The 18,926-nt window shown below is 34.1% G+C and overlaps 2 protein-coding genes and 1 long non-coding RNA gene across 14 annotated transcripts in view; 1 reads left to right on the top strand and 2 right to left on the bottom strand.

The window, feature by feature from the left end:
- Positions 1-18,926, bottom strand: part of CENPP (centromere protein P) — a 153,832-nt gene that overhangs the window by 66,441 nt on the left and 68,465 nt on the right. The window lies entirely within an intron of this gene.
- Positions 1-18,926, bottom strand: part of LOC142042639 (uncharacterized) — a 58,251-nt gene that overhangs the window by 781 nt on the left and 38,544 nt on the right. Inside the window, exons 2-3 of the long non-coding RNA XR_012653818.1 lie at positions 3,509-3,578; positions 2,492-2,559 (exon numbers count right to left, since the gene is read on the bottom strand). This is a non-coding gene — a long non-coding RNA (uncharacterized LOC142042639). The remainder of the gene's footprint in view (positions 1-2,491; positions 2,560-3,508; positions 3,579-18,926) is intronic.
- Positions 1,059-18,122, top strand: ASPN (asporin). 10 transcript variants are annotated; one of them, XM_075052758.1, is made up of 12 exons: positions 1,060-1,499; positions 2,400-2,434; positions 2,930-3,053; positions 3,750-3,902; positions 6,043-6,087; positions 7,019-7,289; positions 8,950-9,062; positions 11,233-11,446; positions 11,826-11,936; positions 14,419-14,512; positions 16,181-16,319; positions 17,411-18,122. In XM_075052758.1, exons 6-12 carry the CDS (start codon positions 7,043-7,045, stop codon positions 17,606-17,608), a joined length of 1,116 nt encoding a protein of 371 aa, XP_074908859.1. In that variant the 5' UTR covers positions 1,060-1,499; positions 2,400-2,434; positions 2,930-3,053; positions 3,750-3,902; positions 6,043-6,087; positions 7,019-7,042; the 3' UTR covers positions 17,609-18,122. The 10 variants fall into 10 exon arrangements, with proteins under 10 accessions (XP_074908864.1, XP_074908859.1, XP_074908854.1 ...); XM_075052753.1 differs by lacking the exon at positions 3,750-3,902 and having other exon boundaries at positions 6,007-6,087; XM_075052754.1 differs by lacking the exon at positions 3,750-3,902.

Consider the following 18,926-nt stretch of genomic DNA (forward strand, 5'->3'; position numbering starts at 1 on the left):
TATCCAAACCAAGCTATTCAAAACACAGGGGAGTGTTTGCTTAGGAAGCTTTGCTTTCTAAATGCAGGCAAGAGAATGTAGATAATGCAATTTGAGATTTCAAAAAAAAGTTTAAGATCATCCTTCAGATTTTTATGTGGGAATGTGATTGCTTTTGAAACTGTAATTTCATTCCATGGGAAAAGTGATAGGGACAATCTTTATCATCATTCATCTATGCTACTGGAATGGGAACACATGCAAAAACAATGCAGCAGGTAACACAAGCCTTATCTTGTTTGATAAGATAGCACCAAAGTTTTAAATTTTGGCATAGTATCTTTTTCTTCCTTAAGAAAGTTTAGTAGACAAAATAACTAATATGCCACTTAAACCATCATTTTGCAAACAGCACCACATTACATGTATGTTAAAAAACCCAAAATTTCCAGGCTATTTTTCTGCAGCAAGACCAGACGCCTAACACAGAAAGGAGCTAATTAAAGAAATGGACGAAATCAGATGTGCATGGAATTGGACAGATATCATGTATTGTAAATTTAAAGATACAAACATTGACTATGAAACTTGATTTAGGTAAACCCAATTAGTCATACTTTTCTTAAGTATACATAAACAGGTAGCCTACAGAAGGTGAACAAAAAATAACCCAGTTTCTAAATATTGTGATGTGCATGGCAGTAAAAACCATACAGCAGGGCAAATTCTCAAGGACTTAGTTTTAAGCTCACAACTTCAATCCTTATAACAAAATATTGTCTCTGTTTTAAATAAAAGTTATGCTTTATTTCTAATACACTAGAGAAATGAATTAACTATACTAATACAATTTGATCTACATTCTACATCCTTGAACCATCTTCCCCAGCCAGATAGTTGTCTACTGAAACCAAGAGGTAGAATTTATATGTAACTACACAACAAAGTCCTAATTTTATAACTTTAGAAAGGTTTGGCAACATGTTGATCACGGTAGGCTACTGGCGTACTCTACCAATGTCTGAGGTTTTATATATTTATTCAAGTCACACTTTTTAAAGAATAAAGGCTAATGAGATCATAAGTAAGTGTGATTCCATAGCAGGAATGACCTGAAATAGACCTCACTGTACTTCCAATGGCCTGATGTCAACTATTATTAAACTACAGGTTTTACAAAGTCTTCCACTAGACGTCTAGAGTTAAGCCAGAAGTTTTGGCTGTAATACAAGCAGTGATGAAAAACATATGAGTGGTAACAAGTCGTCTTAATATCATTCTTCAGTACTAAGATGGGCTAATCTGAAGCAGCACTTTACTCTGCTATCACCCACGGTGCCAGGAGGATCAAGAAGTTTGGGAGTGGAATTTTTCTTTATATTTACTTTCCACTTCACAGAACTCAGCCTAACTTCCTTTTTCTCTCTCTTTTTTTTTTTTTTTTAAATATTAAATAACTGGACATAAAGATCTCAGGTGGATTATCACAGTGCTTCCGGAAGAACTATCAAACTTGCAAGGTATGTCCAGTTTGAATATCTACTCTATATAAATAGCAATAAAGAATTAAGCAACAGGTTGTCAGTCACTATGTGCAGATTAATAATGTCAGGTAATTTGGAGTTAGAAGTACCACTTTTTATGGAACATTTGAAAATCTACTTTGCAGATGAAATAATTCTGTATTTACTACATCTGAGCTGCAAAGCAAAAAAAAAAAAGCTACAGTGAATTATTTAACTACTAAAGACAGACTTGTCAGAAAGACTCAACAACTGACAATAAAGTTTTTTTCCTCAGTTATTACAATCTATGAAAATCTATTCTACAATTATAGCAGTTCTTACAGTTACAACTCAGTGTTACCTTTCTGTAATTTGGTATTTAATTTGGATTTTTTTTTTAAAAGTAGATATCAGCAAAGTAATTAAAAACAACACATGAAATAGTGAACTGTAGATGAGCTACAACCTAAAAACACTCACAGATCGTATTCAGTAACACAAGAGTCAAACAGTTTTCCATAAAAAGTAAATACTCTCTAAATATGACTTATTTTATAAACATGCTATTCATCATTATACTACATTACTTCAGCATTGGACTATTTCTCAAGACAGAATAATTTCTTCAGTAATCTTGCTGACCAAAAAGATTTCCTCCTGTTTTTCTTAAGCAATTTAAATACATCAGTAGAGTAGACAAGGAGTTAAACATAAACTCCTTTTATTTCTGGAATGGGACAATGACTAATAGAATCAGAACTATTTTTAAACATAGCTTTCAAAACAGCTATGGTCTTGCCTTTCTTTGGACAAAATCTGTGCACAGCGCAATGATTTGTGTTACTAATGAACACAGGGATTTTTCTTTGCCTCTGTAGAGACCACCACTGTGTCATTTAAACATTTCCTTTTCAGAAACAATGCCATCGGAAATTTGCCTCCATAGACCGGTAACAGAAGTGATTTCTAAATATAATTTAGAGTCTTTTTAAGTCTTAAAACTTTACCTGTTAACTCCTTCAGTGTCACAACTGGTAAGACAACAAAGACCGCATGCTGCAGGACTGGCATGCAACTGCAAGGAATCCAGACATTTCTTTTTTTAATGCACACATCCCATACTAACAACGTAACTCCTATCCTCACAGAAAGTGTTTTTCTTCCCATAATTCATGTTTAGAATTTTCATGTCACAGAACTATTGCACACTTATGCGGAAATTTTCCACACAATCTCTGAAAGGTTTAAATCATATTAACATACTGTGACATCACCTGCATTTAATTAGTTATGAATGATAAGTATTATCCTAAACTAATAGCATTAAAAGTTCCTAAATTCCATGTGTTGTTTGGCGAGAGTTTTGGTAAAGATCACCACATTAGTGAGGATAAGTATGTCCCAAACAATTAGTACAGTGATTTTGGTATTGTTTCATACTTCAGGAAAGAAAGTGAGCCTTACAGCATCTCTACATATAAAGTGTACTGTCCACATTCACTGACCTCACTTTGGAGTGGTTAGTGTTCCAGCTAAAAGGTGCTATTCAGAAGCTTTTTGTCCTGAAGGGTAAGTAGGATTGCTATAAAGAAGGTGTAATTAAGAAGTACATGAGCCCTCCTTGAATTTGCTACACTCTTTCTCAAACCCATCTTCAATGTTCCGGTCTGTAAAAATGTGAATGGACAAGGCCAGACTTTGTCCAAGCAACAATCGTTTGTTCAGGGTCTTATTAAACAGAACACCTGAGCCTGTCTAACAGCTTGCATATGTCAAGTATGGCTGTCCCACCTCTTCTCCTTCCTTCTCTTTCCGTTTAACATTCCATCCCCCTAAACCAGGCTGTTCCACCCGTTCCTTTGTGCTGGCTCTGATACTCAGACTGATTCAGTTTGTTCAGCTGGAAAGAATGTATTGGGGTTTTTTCCTTGCTCACATCAGTTCTATGCTGGTTTAGTGAGTTCAATCAGCTCAGTGAACAGCATGAGTGGAAGAGCTGGTATGAGAGAACTGGAAGTACATACCTAGAAGCAGAACCAGCCTCAAGTGGCAGCAGTGAACCATTAGTAGAGCTGTATTAATGAACTGTATTTTCTGAAAAAAATAATGAAATATTTCATAAAATTGTCATGATAAAATAATTAAAGTATTTTCAGAAAGATCACTGGGATCTTGGACTTTAGGCTTTCATTTTCTTTTAGTTCTCTTACTCTTGAAGTTTAAGCATGCAAAAAGTTTGTATAAGTTCTTTTTCATGACCTGCAGAGTCAGACCATTTCTACAGAGACATATCAACACCTATTAACTGGGAAACTCAAAACCTCAGCCAGGAAAAAAAATTTAAAACCTCCATAAAATCCAGTTCTTTGGCCAATGCAAACCTGGAGTCAAACCTGACTATCACCCCTAACTACAAAGGTAATTAGCCATAAGGATTTCCTAATGGCAAAATGGGAAGATGAAGCGAGGGCTTTTTCTCTTTTGTTTTAAAAAAAAAAAGTATCATAACTCATGCTTCTTTCTGTATATGCACTTGTTTTCAAGAGATTTAACTCACAGGACTAACATATGTCATCAATGACATATTTCAGTGCTATGTTTCTAGAACTGTTTGTTAACAACGCATGTTTTTCAAGAGTTCAAACTGGCCACTACTCCAATCACAGCCTCAACCTTTTCATAGTTCAAAATCATAATTAGTTTTTTGAATATCTGAAAGGAAATATGCAATCCATTTGCTACAGGTGCAAGTGTGAAAACAGATTTTTAAATTGTTTTGTAAGACAAGTTCCTAGCACCAGATCCAGAAAAGCATTTCAGGAACGTATGTGAAAGATTATCTTTAGATACAGTAAAACTATACCTCCAGTGCCTACCACAAATAGAAGTCAGCTGGGACTTGGAAACTAGATGTCCCAGGACAGGATACATGCTACAACACTTGATATCCTACATGCAGAAATTGTACAACACCACTGAATAAAGCACAGAGTGTTTTGTCACTTAATACCTAAGTAGCCAGGGAAAGACCAGCCTGAGTGCCCATCTGTGAAAACCCAGGCATTAAAGCACTTGTCCAAGAATAAGGAGAACTCGGAAGTCTGAAAGGCTTCAAACTCATCTCCTAATTAATGGTACGACTAAAGTATTGAACATTTTGACTGTTTTGCTGAAGGTGAAACACAACGTTGAAAGAGCCAAATATTGCAAAGGGGTACAGCCAGACATGACCACAATTCTCTCCAAAGAAACAAATGTAGGTTCTACATCTTGTTCCCAGCACTGTTTGTAACACTCTTTCAAGAAAACACATTGTATAGGATTGCAAGTACAACTATAAAATTCTTTCTAGGAGCATTGAAAGAGAACATTATTTTGAACACAAAGGAAAATATATGGGAAAAATATATGTGAAGATTCTTTTAAGAGATTGTTAGATCAGTAAAAGATACACACACTACTCAAATGATCATGCAGCTGGAAGATTATAATAAATATTAAACTTACACTTATGTGATGCATACCTGCAAGATACATAGTATATTGTGCTTCTGTTCTCAGACACATATTTGCGAGGAAGGAGTCACTGCATTCTTTTCGAAGGGGTGAGTTTTAAGTAATCTAAATAGTGTCAGCTTTTTTCTCTTTATATACCCTGAAACATACACAGTTACAGTAGTAGCAATGTTTGCAATACACAGCATTTTAATGCTGTAAGAATCATATACAAGAAACATTAAAATGACCTTGTACAGAGAAAAGCAATACAAACAAAAACTCAGAATTTTGAATAAGCCAAGTCAACACCCTTGTATGAACCAGTGCACTCCTCCTCCTGTGATTGAGGACCAATGACAAAATGTCTACATAAAGACACTTTTCAGCTATAAACAGATCAGCAAGCATTTAATTAGGTGATCAAACAAGAATTTACATCTGTTTAGTCTTTCCCTAAAGAGGTCTATGATAGTCTAAATAGAAACATTTTTATAAACAGGATATGCATAATAGAATTCACAGTAGCCCCTCTTGGTTTGCACAGCATACCGTAGAATCCAAATGACTTCTGGAATTGGGCTTTGGAGGGGAACGATGTAGAGCTAAGGGCTGAATTTACAGTCTTTTCTCACAGAGCTGCAAAACACCCTGTGGCAGTTCTTACTATCTCCATTTCCCCTTGTGTCTAGTTTTATAGGAGTCAATAAAATCATCTTTAGAATAGAGTATGTAGAAAATATCTAAGGGGTTTGACCTATGGATCATCATTACTCGGGTAACACAGTATATTGTAGGACTGGACTCCTGGTTTTCCCAGTCAGGTGTGGCTAAAGGAAATCTGGTAAAATTAGAACTCAGACAAGCAGAATAAAATTGAATGAACAGCTGCAATAAGACAGAATCTGCCATGTTTTTCTAAAGACAAATCTACTTTTTAAGTCCTTCGTAACTTGTGTATTCTTCTCAATAACATCAGGAAAAAAAATAATTGTAGCTATCTGACATGGGGTTTTCTGCTTTGAAGGTACCCTAACTGATCCAACATCTTTCTGTCTTCTAGACCGAAGGACCTTCGATTACACAGAAAGATACTTTCAAGTTAAAGGTAATCTAGAAAGCTGCTGGGTTTCATGGCATTAAATTCAACCACAGCACATTTTCATCTCCTATCAGCTGGCTGCCTAGCTCTCATGTACAGGCCCTATGATGACAAAAATAGGTTAACCCCCCCCCCATGTTTATTGAGAAAATATGCACACAAAAGTACTGGCTTCCAGCTTTTTTCTGCATGTAATTTAAGTTACTGATTTCAAATGACAGAGATTCATAACCTGCAAGCCCTTGTCAGAGAAAAGAGCCCTCAACAAATAAAAGTCAATACAAATGTGCTTGCATACAGAGGTGAACTTCTATCAACAGCAGTAATAAAAGAATGACTGGAATATGGGAAAAGCTGTTGTCAGGGCTGAAAACTCTATTTTTCCAGATTAGAATAAGGAAAGTTTAATTAGAAGTGTTTAGGGAGCAGAATAACAAGTGCTTATGGAGTATCCTGATGAGTGCATTTCATGCATTGCTAATAAAGTATTTCCCAATTTTCTGGATACAAGCAATGCGCATATGCCCACGTATCCCATTAAAAATATTTTTTCATCAAGAATGAATAAAATAAATCCAATTCCAAGTCCTGGTAAAATTTACTACAAAAATTACACTTCAAAGCTTGAAGCAAATGATTATACTATTTTTTAAACTCAGATAAAAAACTTTGATATAAGATTAGTATCTAATGAATTTCATTTAAATAATTTTTAATGTCATAATATATAAATTTATAACAATATTTTTATTTAAAAAACGTTATATTTTTCATCCTTCATATACTAATTAAACCTTAATATTCATAACAGACCATTTTTCAGGACCACAGACTGTAGCAGCGAGTGAAATAAATAGTTCAATAGCTTTATTTGCTGTTTTACATTCACCGATTCTTGTGTTTGGGTTTGTTTGTTTGTTTTACTTTCCTTTTCAAGATTGGCTATCCTGATTAAGAAGATATGAAAGAATACACGCTCCTTCTCTTCTTGGCTTTGTGCTCTGCCAAACCTCTCATTGGTCCTTCATATTTTACACTAAAGAATATGATGCTCCAAGATATGGAAGAAGATGATGATGATTATGATGACGACAACTCTCTATTTCCAACCACTGAACCAATTATACCACTAATTCCTTTTGATCTATTCCCAGTATGCCCCTTTGGATGCCAATGCTATGTGAGAGTTGTCCATTGCTCTGACCTAGGTAAGAATGAATTTGTGTGTCTGTTCTCCACTGGACTCCCCTTTGGAGGATTTGCCTTTTAAAAAGATGCATTCTACAGCTCCATAAATTGGACACTTTCACATATTCCTGTACTAGTCATTTTCAAAAGGAGCTTACATTTTTTCCATTAGGCTTACAAACCATATCCAATTCATGTCCAGCAACTAATTTGTGTCCACCACTTTTTACAACATAAATGTTTTCCCAGTTCATGTGCATCAGTTTAGAAAATTAATAAGCTGCTATAGCCACCTTCCATTAGCAATGACTTCTATCTGTTAGGCTTTTATAATATATAACAAATAACTGTAAAACGATTTAACTGAATACTGATCGGGGTTAGTAAGTACCAAATAATCTGCAATGCTTTTTATCAACTAAGAAAAATTACAGAATTTGAAAATGCTTACATTGAGATTTTAGATTACACTTTCCCCTTTTTCTTTTACTTGCATGAAGTTACATCCAAACAGAGGAGCACAAAAGTTTGCTGTATCTCCTATTTGCATTAGACAAGCTATTAGTCCCTCCAAAAAAGACTATGACTAAAGAAGTACTTCATTCACAACTACAAAGCAACAGGTCAAATGACAAGAAAACATAACAAAGGAAAAAGAGGCCATAAATAAACCACAAGAAAGTTTAGCATGAGTGCATAAATGGCATACAAACTATTTGCTCAGCTTAACTTCCACCAAAGTGTGCATCACTGGTAACAACATTTTAACAAAAGGCAAATCTGCTACCGTCACTGCTGCAGATACATGCTGGTCCTAATATGAATTTATTATTAATTGTGCCAATTTGAAGTAGTGTTCGTTGAAGTTTTCCCATGATTCAAGGTAATCAAAGGACTATGCTCCTGCCACTAGCACAGTGACAATGACATTTGTTCTCATCACAGCTCTGCCACCATCCTAAACTTAATCCTAGACTCCTCATGTCAGAAATATTGAGTCAATACATAAATTGCTGAGGTTTTTAAAGATGTGTCATTATTAAGGAATCAAAATAGACTTTTGCTGACAGCAATAAGCTGTTGTTATTGCATCTGGTCAACAGATTGCAAACCGCTTAAGTTCACACATAGAAAAAAACCCCTATTAATAGACTTCATCTTTAAATAACTGTAACCTATTAATTATGGAATAACTGTTAATAAACTGGACAAGCATTTAGCATTTGATGCATCAGCATTTCCACTGAAAAGAAAGTTACTATACCTTGCTAGTCTCTTCTGCTGATTCAGGATCTCAGATGGCATGAACTGAAGTGTTTTTGTAACTGAACAGTGAACTGGATTGGGGGATTTATATAGCTGGTAATTAAGTACTGGCAGCTGGAGGACCATCCTTTGTCCACTTTTACCAAGAATACATTTCTCAGCCCTGATGTTAACTGTACAGCTCTATAAGCAACTGTGCCAGTACAATGGATAGGGCAGTGCAGAGGTAGAAAGGAGCATTCAAGCACTGAGCAGAAATCCCTTAAAGCCACTGCAACAGCCCTGTTCCTCAATACAAACCCACAGACCCAGATTCTCCAAGGGCTGCTTTCTGTGCTTTGCTGTTTAGCAGTTAATTTCTTTGGATTTATATATAGGATGTGATGTTTCTGTTTATGTCACATACTTAAATAGGTTTGACATCAATACCTCGCAACATTCCACCAGATACTCGTATGATTGACCTTCAAAACAACAAAATTAAAGAGGTCAAGGAAAACGATCTCCAAGGACTCACATCACTTTATGTAAGCTTGCTATTTTCCAAGTTTGAAATCTTATTTAGCAATCTGAAATATTTTGATACTTTTAAAATACAAATGGTATTTTTTTTCTCCAATAGCATCCATAAAAATACAGTCTAACATCTGCATATTTGACTGCTCCCACACAGTAAGAAGCAAATTTCTTTGAGCTGCAAGAACTATGCTACTTTCTACAACACGCAGAAAGTGTACCGTATGTACCTCACCAAAAAGATCCTCAAGATTTCTTCAGTCCTTAGCATGCACAGGAACATTCCTTACATTTTAAAGGCTGCAAGACAAGTGTTCCTTTTCTATCTGCTTAGCTGTAAAATAGTAGAAAGAACTTAATCTCAAAGAACAATATTTTCTGAGGGTATTTTCAAAAGCACACAACAAAACCATACAACACATACACCACTGAAACTAATGTTACAAATCCAATTTACCTGAACAGAAAACAGACCAACACTGAATTACTGAAAAAGTCAGGTGCTTTACTACTATTTTTTTAACATGCTCAAGTATGCACATAGAGACAGGCTTTAAAATAAGTAGCACTCACAACTGATAAATCTATATATTTATAGTACACAATAATCCCTTTTTATAATGAAAGAAAGTAAGAGAGTCTCACAGGCCTGGAAACATAGATTTAATCTGGTTTGGAATACTTATTTCCATAAGATGTTACTCTAGATCCACTAACAACAAATATTGACAATTTTTAAATTTTCATTGTAAAAATGACAAATCTGTTCCACAAGTTATAGCATATTAATGGCATTCTATTCCACATTACAAAGACATGAAACACACATTAAACCAACATAAACCAAATCCTTTTCAGTCGTATTTGGTTTCTGAGCAAGAGCTGAAAATTTACCAGATCTAAATGTTTATGAATGAGCTTGTTAATTATTATGGGTTAAGCTGGAATAGAAAAAATAGGTACCATATAAATTCATTGTTTGCAACAAGTGTTTCCAATTCCCCTTGAGTGTCTCCTGTCTGGGTACAGAATGGTCTTACCAGCAAGTTAGGGGTAAACACACCAACTGTGGTTTATATTCAGTATAAAAGATCTATAGAAACTAACCTCCAATGACTGAGAAAGTCATTGCAATACATCAGCAATCACCATATTATATATGAGAGTCACCACTTAATTATGTGGTAACTGAAAACTCTGAGCTGTTTTGATTTTTCTCATTAGTTAATTTGTGGCAAGGCAGAACATAATTTTTACTGAAAGCAAAGTTTACTTTGTACAACTTGTCTAAGTACTAGTCTACTTAGCAAAGACACAGATGGCAACTTGGATTAGGAAGGAGCATTTCCTGTTTATTTCCTTAAGCTATCCTCAATTTGGGGGGGGCGGGGGGGGGGGGAAGATTAATTCTGTTTTGCTCTGCTTTTCTTTCCACAATTCCAGTTGACTTACCAACAGCTCAAAGAAGTAAAAAAGGAACAAAAATTAATAGTCTAGGTATGGAAATGCAGAGATATGATTTGACATGCAAAATAATTTCAGATAACTCATATTTTGTTGTCTGTAGTAACTCATCACAAGTTCTCTGATAACACATATCAACCAAGCGAAAAAACTGTCCCAAAAAAGCACTAGTGCCCTGTACAGAAAAGAGGCTTAAACTCACAGCATTTGAAAAGTTACGGCAAATAAGATATAAATTCATGTGTGCATCAGTCATATACAGACATTAACTTTTAAGAAATTCAGATTAAAAACCTGACTTTATTTTGCAGCATTATACTGAAATAAAAGATGAAATTCTGATTTTTGAGAATTTCTCTGCATTAAGGAACAACAACATCATAAAAAAATATGTCCCCCATACAATCCTACAAAATATAAGAAGACAAACACATTGTCGCAAATTCTTCTCATTATCCATTGGCACCTTGTCAGCTCTGACTAGTTTTTCTCTACCTTCTAGTTGATGCTCCAGCTTCCAGGTTCTTATTTGTTTTTCACAATCAATTGAAAGGTCTGAAGTATATACAAAGTGCTAAAGTTTGGTATGATAGAAAAATAAAATATTTCAAATACTTAATTGTTAAATTATATATCAAATTCATTACTTAAAATTCATAATCATAACATTCATGTATCAAGAAATTTTCTTTGTGCTGCTCTTCCTATCTCTTATAGGCACTGGCTTTGAACAACAATAAAATAGCCAAGATTCATCCAAAAGCCTTTCAACCAACAAAGAAGCTACGACGACTGTATTTGTCCCATAACCAGCTAACTGAGATTCCAACAAATCTACCAAAAACTTTAGCAGAGCTCAGAATTCATGCTAATAAGGTTAAAAAAATCCACAAGGACGTATTTAAAGGAATGAAGTCTCTACATGTTTTAGGTAAGTGCAATTAAGTAGAAAAGAAAATGTCTTTATCAAAAATGTAACATATTATAATTTTCATTTAAACGTTTCCCTAATGTGCAATTTCCTCTTAAAGAGATATCCATGCTGTGGAAACTATATTTCACAATTTAATTTCTATGTGAAGTTGCTACATAGGTCAAGTTTCTGGTAACTCTGCAAGCCAAGTTAAGACAGCCTTTATTCACTGAAAGCTGTGACTTCTACCCCTCTGAATAAGTAATCAAAGCTAAACATTAATTAATGCTTAGAACATCTGAAGTCATAAATAAAATGAAATCAGCTGTTTATAACTTAGTCTAACATACACAAAATTCCTATGTCATAAATACTTTTTTTCTTTTCCCTTGGACAGAAATGAGTGCAAATCCTCTTAACAATGATGGAATAGAGCCAGGGGCTTTTGAAGGAGTAAATATCTATCATATAAGAATTGCAGAAGCTAAATTAACTTCAATTCCTAAAGGTATGCTTTGTTTTACCTTTTCTCCTTTACCTATACTCCTAAATAAAACTCTTTAACATCTATATGATTATTAAAATGGTCATAAATTCTGTTTTGTATTGTTCATTACTACCAAACCACCTCCTACCTTATTTTTCTTTTTGTACTTAGTATCCAATTCTACATCCCAAAAGTGTGCATGAACGTGCGTGCATGCATGCACACACACATAGTGCACACACACAGAATGCACACACTCTCAGTCTCCAGCCCCATCTCCTGCCTTCTCCCTGTCAGGAGGTCCACTCCTCTCAGAGTCATCCAGAGACTCCTCTCAGGAGAAACAATGTGAAGAAAATCGTAATAATATGTCACTTCATATCTGTCACACCAGCCTCTCAAAAATCCTTGCAAAGAAAGAATAACCCCCCCCCATATTCGATCTGGGTCCTAAGGGATACAGAATTCCCACTTTCTTTACACATTTAAAATGAAACCCCCAAAGTTCTAAATTGAATTTTGAATGTTTCAAGTGACTCTGTAGCTCAAATATGCTCTGTAACATAACCACTTTAATGCAAAACCCAATACAGCATTTTATACATCTTTTGATTGGGTTTTGCTAAGTAAAATTTAATATATTTTAATTAAATTTAACATAACATACCGCAAGATTAAATCACTCCTTCATATAAAACAATTAACTTGTGATTTGGAGGTAGCAATAAATTAAAACACTAACTTTACAAATCACTGACCTCCATATACAAAAGAGTAGCATGAAGGAACTCAGTACAACACTATCTTCATTTTCTGTAGGTGAATATAGTATTTAACCAAATTCTCATGATTTTCAACTGCTCGAAACTACTAGCTAAGAGAAAAAGGGGGGAAACAAAGCATAATACCATATTTTATGTCATCTATTAACTTACAGGGAAACTAAATGTTGGCCCCTAAGATACTTATTTCTGGATCAGTCAGATAAAGAACTTGATTCTTATTAAATTTAATCTCTTCATGTAGACAGATATATATGCAAAAGCATCCCTGCAGAAGAGAACACTAAAAAAAAAAGCCCAATAACAAACAAAACCAACTCACCCCAATTGTTCAGATAATTTTAAGATAAGAAACTATCTGGCTGCCTATGGTAATGCTCCCCAACACAAAAAAAAGACATTCTTCTAGTATTATCATCATACCATCTCCTGACACTTATCACAAAAATAACAAAAAACCAAACTGTAAAATGATTCAGATTTTGTCTTTGTTATAGAGACATCTCCTATAAGAAAACACAGCATGAGGTCTAATTTGTGGTGTCAAATACATAAACAAATCATAAACAAACAGGATTTCATGGTGAATATATTCTACACAAATGGAAACTAAGTTTGTAGATCTTTCTATCTGCAAATGTTATAATAACACAGAAAAAATTAAAAAAATACCACTTACAAAATGCACTTAAAATCTAAAATGGACAGATGGGTAGTCTTCCCTCTTAATATTCTAACTCAGACATAAGCAACACCCAGTGGAATTGTAAACTGGAATGTAAACTGGAAAAAAGCCCAAACAAACAAACACCAAAGCATGTCAACTGGCATAAAGACAGGCTGTAAAGCATACAACTTTTCTTCAGTATTGTAATGCTACAACAAATAGCAATGGGAGTAGTGCTCTCCTAAGCCATATTAGTAACAAAAACATGTGGTTTGTCTTGCTTGGTGTCAGGGTGCCATCTAGACAGATGCTAGTAAAACTGAACATAAGATCAGCAAATAGAAATTCAAACTTGTGACTGTCTTCCTCTGCCTTCACTAGAAGGATATTGTAAAAAAGATTCTCCACTTCCTGGTCCATTCACTGCCAGTTCTGAATGGAGACTATTTGGTACCACATGAGAAAACATTCTGCAGTCCAGCACGGGAATGAGCATACCAAATATCTAATTTTGCTTAAAGAATTCTGAAAGCTTTCCTCCCAAATCACATCTTAGGAGCTATAATAGTGCAGTTATTACATCGTGTGGAAGAAAATACACATCTACAAAATACTGTAACTGGTTGCACAGGAGTAGGATTTTGACTACCAGCTGTTAGAGAATTGCACATAACAACTTACATATTTGACAAGTTAACCAAAATCCACAAAAGCCTTTATAAAGCTAGCAAAATTATACCAAATTTTGGAACTCTGAAATCTTAACATTAGCATATGCGTTTTCACATCTTAATTTTTGTTTAAATTGCTATTTTAAACCAAATGATGTTGATGTTGTTTTGTTTTGGGGTTTTTTTGTTGGTTTTTTGTTGTTGTTTTTTTTAAAGTAACATACTTGTATCTAATACCCATTTCTTTGACGTAAATGCCCCCCCCCCAAGATTCTTCACCCAATCCTAAACACAAAGGAAAGCAGCTGTTTGGAACATAATAAATATTCCAACAAAAATAAGTTGGCTTATTTTTCTTATACTGTTCATTTGTTTTTCATCAGAACTGCCCTCCAGTCTACTAGAACTTCATTTAGATGACAATAAGATCACAACAATCGAACTTGAAGATTTTATCCGGTATAAAGATCTTCAAAGGTAAAATTCCCACGCAGAATGATTTTATTTGATAAAAGATCATACCTGGCACGATCTCTTATTTGATACTTTTCTTGTTAATGGGAGAAAAGAGAATTACAAATTTTAAGTGTTTTAGTGAGAACTGCTGTAAATTAGACCAAACTTTAAAAAAACCCAAACAACCAAAAAAATAAACCCCAAACATCAGCCTTGTTATTACATGCCTTGCCTACAGTTTGCAGTAGAAATGTTTGTTAAGAACAGCATCTGATTACAAAATGTAATCATCATAAATTCTTACCTCCTGGCACCTGGGTGTTGTGTAACATAGTGTGGCTTTTATATAATATCTCTTAATGTGCTAGTAGTAATATGCTTCAATTAAGCATTGCATTTATTTCTCATACTCAGAATATATGAACCTTTGTGGTCACATTATTTATCAACAGTATTCAGTATTTTTCTCTAGCCTGTTCCCTACCAGGCCCAGGCATTTTAACTCCTTGGTCACTCATCTCACAAATCACCACCCAAAATGAGGTATACAGCAACACCAACTGAATTTTATTTTAGGAAGAGAATGCCTTTCTTGCAACTAAATTTATAGGATTTAAGAGTCATAATAGCTTTTCAATTCTACAGAAGGCCTAGTGTACTGGAAGAAAACACTCCATACACACCCCAAAGAAAAATACAAAAGGATGGCATGAAAAGGGAAATTTGAGACTTCTTTATATAAACACATGGGAAAACTGGTAAATTATTAGAGAACATAAATTCACCTCCTGAAAACTAGCCTGAGACGAATACTGTAGCTGGTAAAGGAAACAACTTGATAACGGTTTCCAAACATGATGGGCTTTAAGAAAAAAATGCATGTTTCTGAGGAATGTATCACTGATGTAGGACAAAAGAAGGAAGTTCTTTCTGTAAAGCTCAGTTAAGTACTCTGAAAATATGGCTGAGCAGCAGTGAATTTTTGATTTGGTAACAGAAACTACTATCAAAGAGGAACTACTGAACTGCATTTAGATACCAACTTCAGTTTCTGAAGAAATTAAGAAAGGACAAAAAGGGGATTGCAGGATGCGCGGAAAGAGGAACTCCAAATTGACCTTCTGAATTACCTTCCTAGCAATGCAGGCTGAAGTCTTATAGCAAAAAATCTAACTAAGGCCTAAATTAAGGAAAATGTGGAAGTAGGAAAGAAAGTAGTCCTGCTTATTTTTAAAATACAAAGTTTTTGACTAAGCTATATATAACTGTTTCTTTGCAAGACTTGCTCTTCTTTGGCTATTTATTGGAACAACACTTTTTACTACTCTAAGTATACTTTGTAACTATGCTACTTGATAAAAGGGCATGATTCCTTTTAAAAGCAAATTGGTTGATGTTTATCATTTTAACTCTTGCCACTGAAAGTAGAAAAACTGCATGCAAAACTGGACAATTGCTCGCATCAGGCTAGCTGCTGTCCTTTTAGTGGAGATTAAATTAAGAAAAAATACTTGTTGGATCAATGGTATTTTTTTTCTATCAGAGGTAAGCTTTCATCATCTTTCCCCAGTTCTTTTTTCCCTATGTCTACTCCTGTGTATTTCAAACTTTAAAAAAAAAAGTATGCTCTTCAATGCTGTTGTGAATGCTAATTAATCTTTAATTAAATGTTCCTTGTACTATTTCTAGGCTAGGCCTTGGGAATAACAAAATCAAAGATGTGGAAAATGGAAGTTTTGCCAACATACCAAGCATACGCGAAATCCATCTTGAAAAAAATAAACTCAAGAAAGTTCCTCCTGGATTACCTGAACTGAAATATCTGCAGGTCATATACTAACTTAATAGAAAACTTTGGTAGTTATGAGTTGTTTGACTTTCACACTGTCATACTGATTAGGACATAATTAAAATGCATGATTAGCTGTTACATATATTTTGACATGACTCATACTAGGAAATCCTGAAATCATGTATTACTTAAAGAAATAAACAAGATCAAACAGCAGGAACACTTCTGGGGGCGGGGCAGAAACAACATGCTACTCCCAGAAAATGTTTTCAAAAAGTTTGTATTATAGTTTCCATATTAGCAAGCCAGCGTGGAAATTTTTCCATTCCTATGCTGAAAAGCCTTAAATCCAAAGAAAATGATGAGATAAGATTTTAAAATTTGTATTTAGAACTAGATAAATTCTGCGATAAGATGCCCTCAAAACAAATGAATAGATGACAGAGCGCATAATAAGCTATATGGTAAAAGCTTTTACCTCTGAATTTCATTTCTTTTCACTTCCAATTAAAGGAAAATCTTCTACAATATATTTAAAAACAAACAAACAAACATCAACTTACAATGTAATGTAAAAATCGATATACAAAAGAATTCTTTTGTCAATGTACATTATTTTACTTAAATTCTAAACTCTGCTATCACAAGCCTCCTCTCCCTGCTGGTTTATTTTTACTAATTTAAGCTACATCTGTATTAGACTGATCTGTTCCTATAACCATACAAACGAACCTCTCCTAATATCAACTTTTCTAGAGACTACTTTTAAAAATTTATTAAATCACTTAAAATTTGCATTATGCGAGAATATAATATTGTACCAGTATAATTCTTACTATAAGTGACTATAAAATTGCATTTTAGGAAAAAGTTCCATAAGAAGAGAGTCCAATTTTTCTGACAACACACTGATAAAATACCATATAGCTTTTTTGGGGGGGAGAGACTGTGGCAGAAGGGAGACATTTTTTAAAGATTCAACACAAATTTTTAATTCCTGTTACTATTAAGGTCTGCATCCAACTGATTGCATAGAAAACCTCAGTTATCTATATGCCAATGAATGTTTGGATATTTTTTCCATTTACATACTAACTATTATATTTTGCTGTTTCTTCTTGCTGCAGGTAGTCTTCCTTCATTCTAATCATATTGCAAAACTGGGAGTGAATGATTTCTGTCCAACAGGAGGAAGAAAGAAGAAAGCGTTATACAGTGGCATAAGCCTCTTCAATAATCCTGTAAAGTATTGGGAGGTTCAGCCTTCAACTTTCCGTTGCATTTTAGCCAGAAACAGTGTGCAACTTGGAAATTTCCTCAAATGATATTGAAGTTGGTAATTTCAAAAGAACAACTTGTCCAAATCAGTTCTACAATACTTGAAATCTGCAGAAAAATGCCAATTTTACACTATTTAATCAGTTTACAAAGTATTTACTATTTCAGACATAATTAATTAGGAACAATATGATAGTAGGATCCATTGTATTATTTGACAATGTTCAACCTACATTTGAATAATTTAAACAAAAGCCTTTGTATCTTACAGAAGGACTCTTGGAAGTGCAACTGGAAACTGTATTTGATGTTTCCTATTACAGATGTTAAATTCTTTACTTAAATCACATAGTTTGGACATATTCTTTCTTTCAAATAAATTCTAAAAATCAAGTGGAAGTGACTTTTTCCACAGTGAGGACCTCTTCCTCTGCCAAAAAGTGTTGTATGAAAAGTTGCAAAGAAAAAAAAAAAAAATCAGACTTCAAGGACAACTTCTTCTGCCATTTTTGATAATGAGCAAAGATGCAATAAAAAGGTACGGTATTGCGAGGTCTTTCCTCTCTAAACTAGAACATATTTTTATAATCTATTAAGTGAGATAAAGGTGGATTTCATATCAAGAACTAACATGCAGAAAGCCTTTAAAAGTTTTTTGGGTTTTTTTTTCTTGCAACTTCAAGTGGGAAATGTCCTTCAATATTGTGCTATCAATATAATTTGATGCATTCTGAACATTAAAAAGTAGGATTCAAGATTTATCATATGCTTCAAGCTTAATAGGAATGATTATTAAACTCCCTTTAGGCCAGCACATTTTCTTTTATCTATAACAACTGTAATCGTGTTTTTCATTTAATATTTTCCTCTTTTATATTTTGACATCACACGGGTTAAGAATCCCTTATTAAAAGTACCTTAAAATTGCTGAATGCAAGCAGATAGCTGGAACTCAACTGCTCTGACTTCTTACGTAGGTCAGCACATAGAATTCTCAATACTGACAGTACTGTATAAAATGGATATTTTATATATCTATTTACTGTATATTTGCTATTGGGATTCAAAATAAATTAAATAAACTTAAAGAAAACTTGCATTTGTATACTTGATTACATGATTTGTCATGTCAAAACATTCAGAGATTATAACCAAACACCTTTCTGACTCTTCTATTTTCTTTATTCTTCCTTTTTCCAAATTTACACACCTTGCAGATCATTTATCACTGCTATTCTTCACAAAGTTAAAAATTCAACACTTTATTTGAAGCAGCTATGGGAAATGACACAGACTAGTAGTAAAAGAAAATACTACAGTGAAATCAAGCAATTCCCAATCTCTCAGCCTTTCTATCACCTCCCT

This window comes from Buteo buteo, chromosome 21, assembly GCF_964188355.1.
Source record: "Buteo buteo chromosome 21, bButBut1.hap1.1, whole genome shotgun sequence".
NCBI classification, from domain to species: domain Eukaryota; kingdom Metazoa; phylum Chordata; class Aves; order Accipitriformes; family Accipitridae; genus Buteo; species Buteo buteo.

Coding starts and splice junctions, on each gene's coding strand:
- ASPN (XM_075052763.1), top strand. CDS start 7,043: ATGAAAGAATACACGCTCCTTCTCTTCTTGGCTTTGTGCTCTGCCAAA. Junction 11,937..14,418: donor ATTAACTTCAATTCCTAAAG/GTATGCTTTGTT, acceptor GTTTTTCATCAG/AACTGCCCTCCAGTCTACTA. Junction 14,513..16,180: donor CGGTATAAAGATCTTCAAAG/GTAAAATTCCCA, acceptor TACTATTTCTAG/GCTAGGCCTTGGGAATAACA.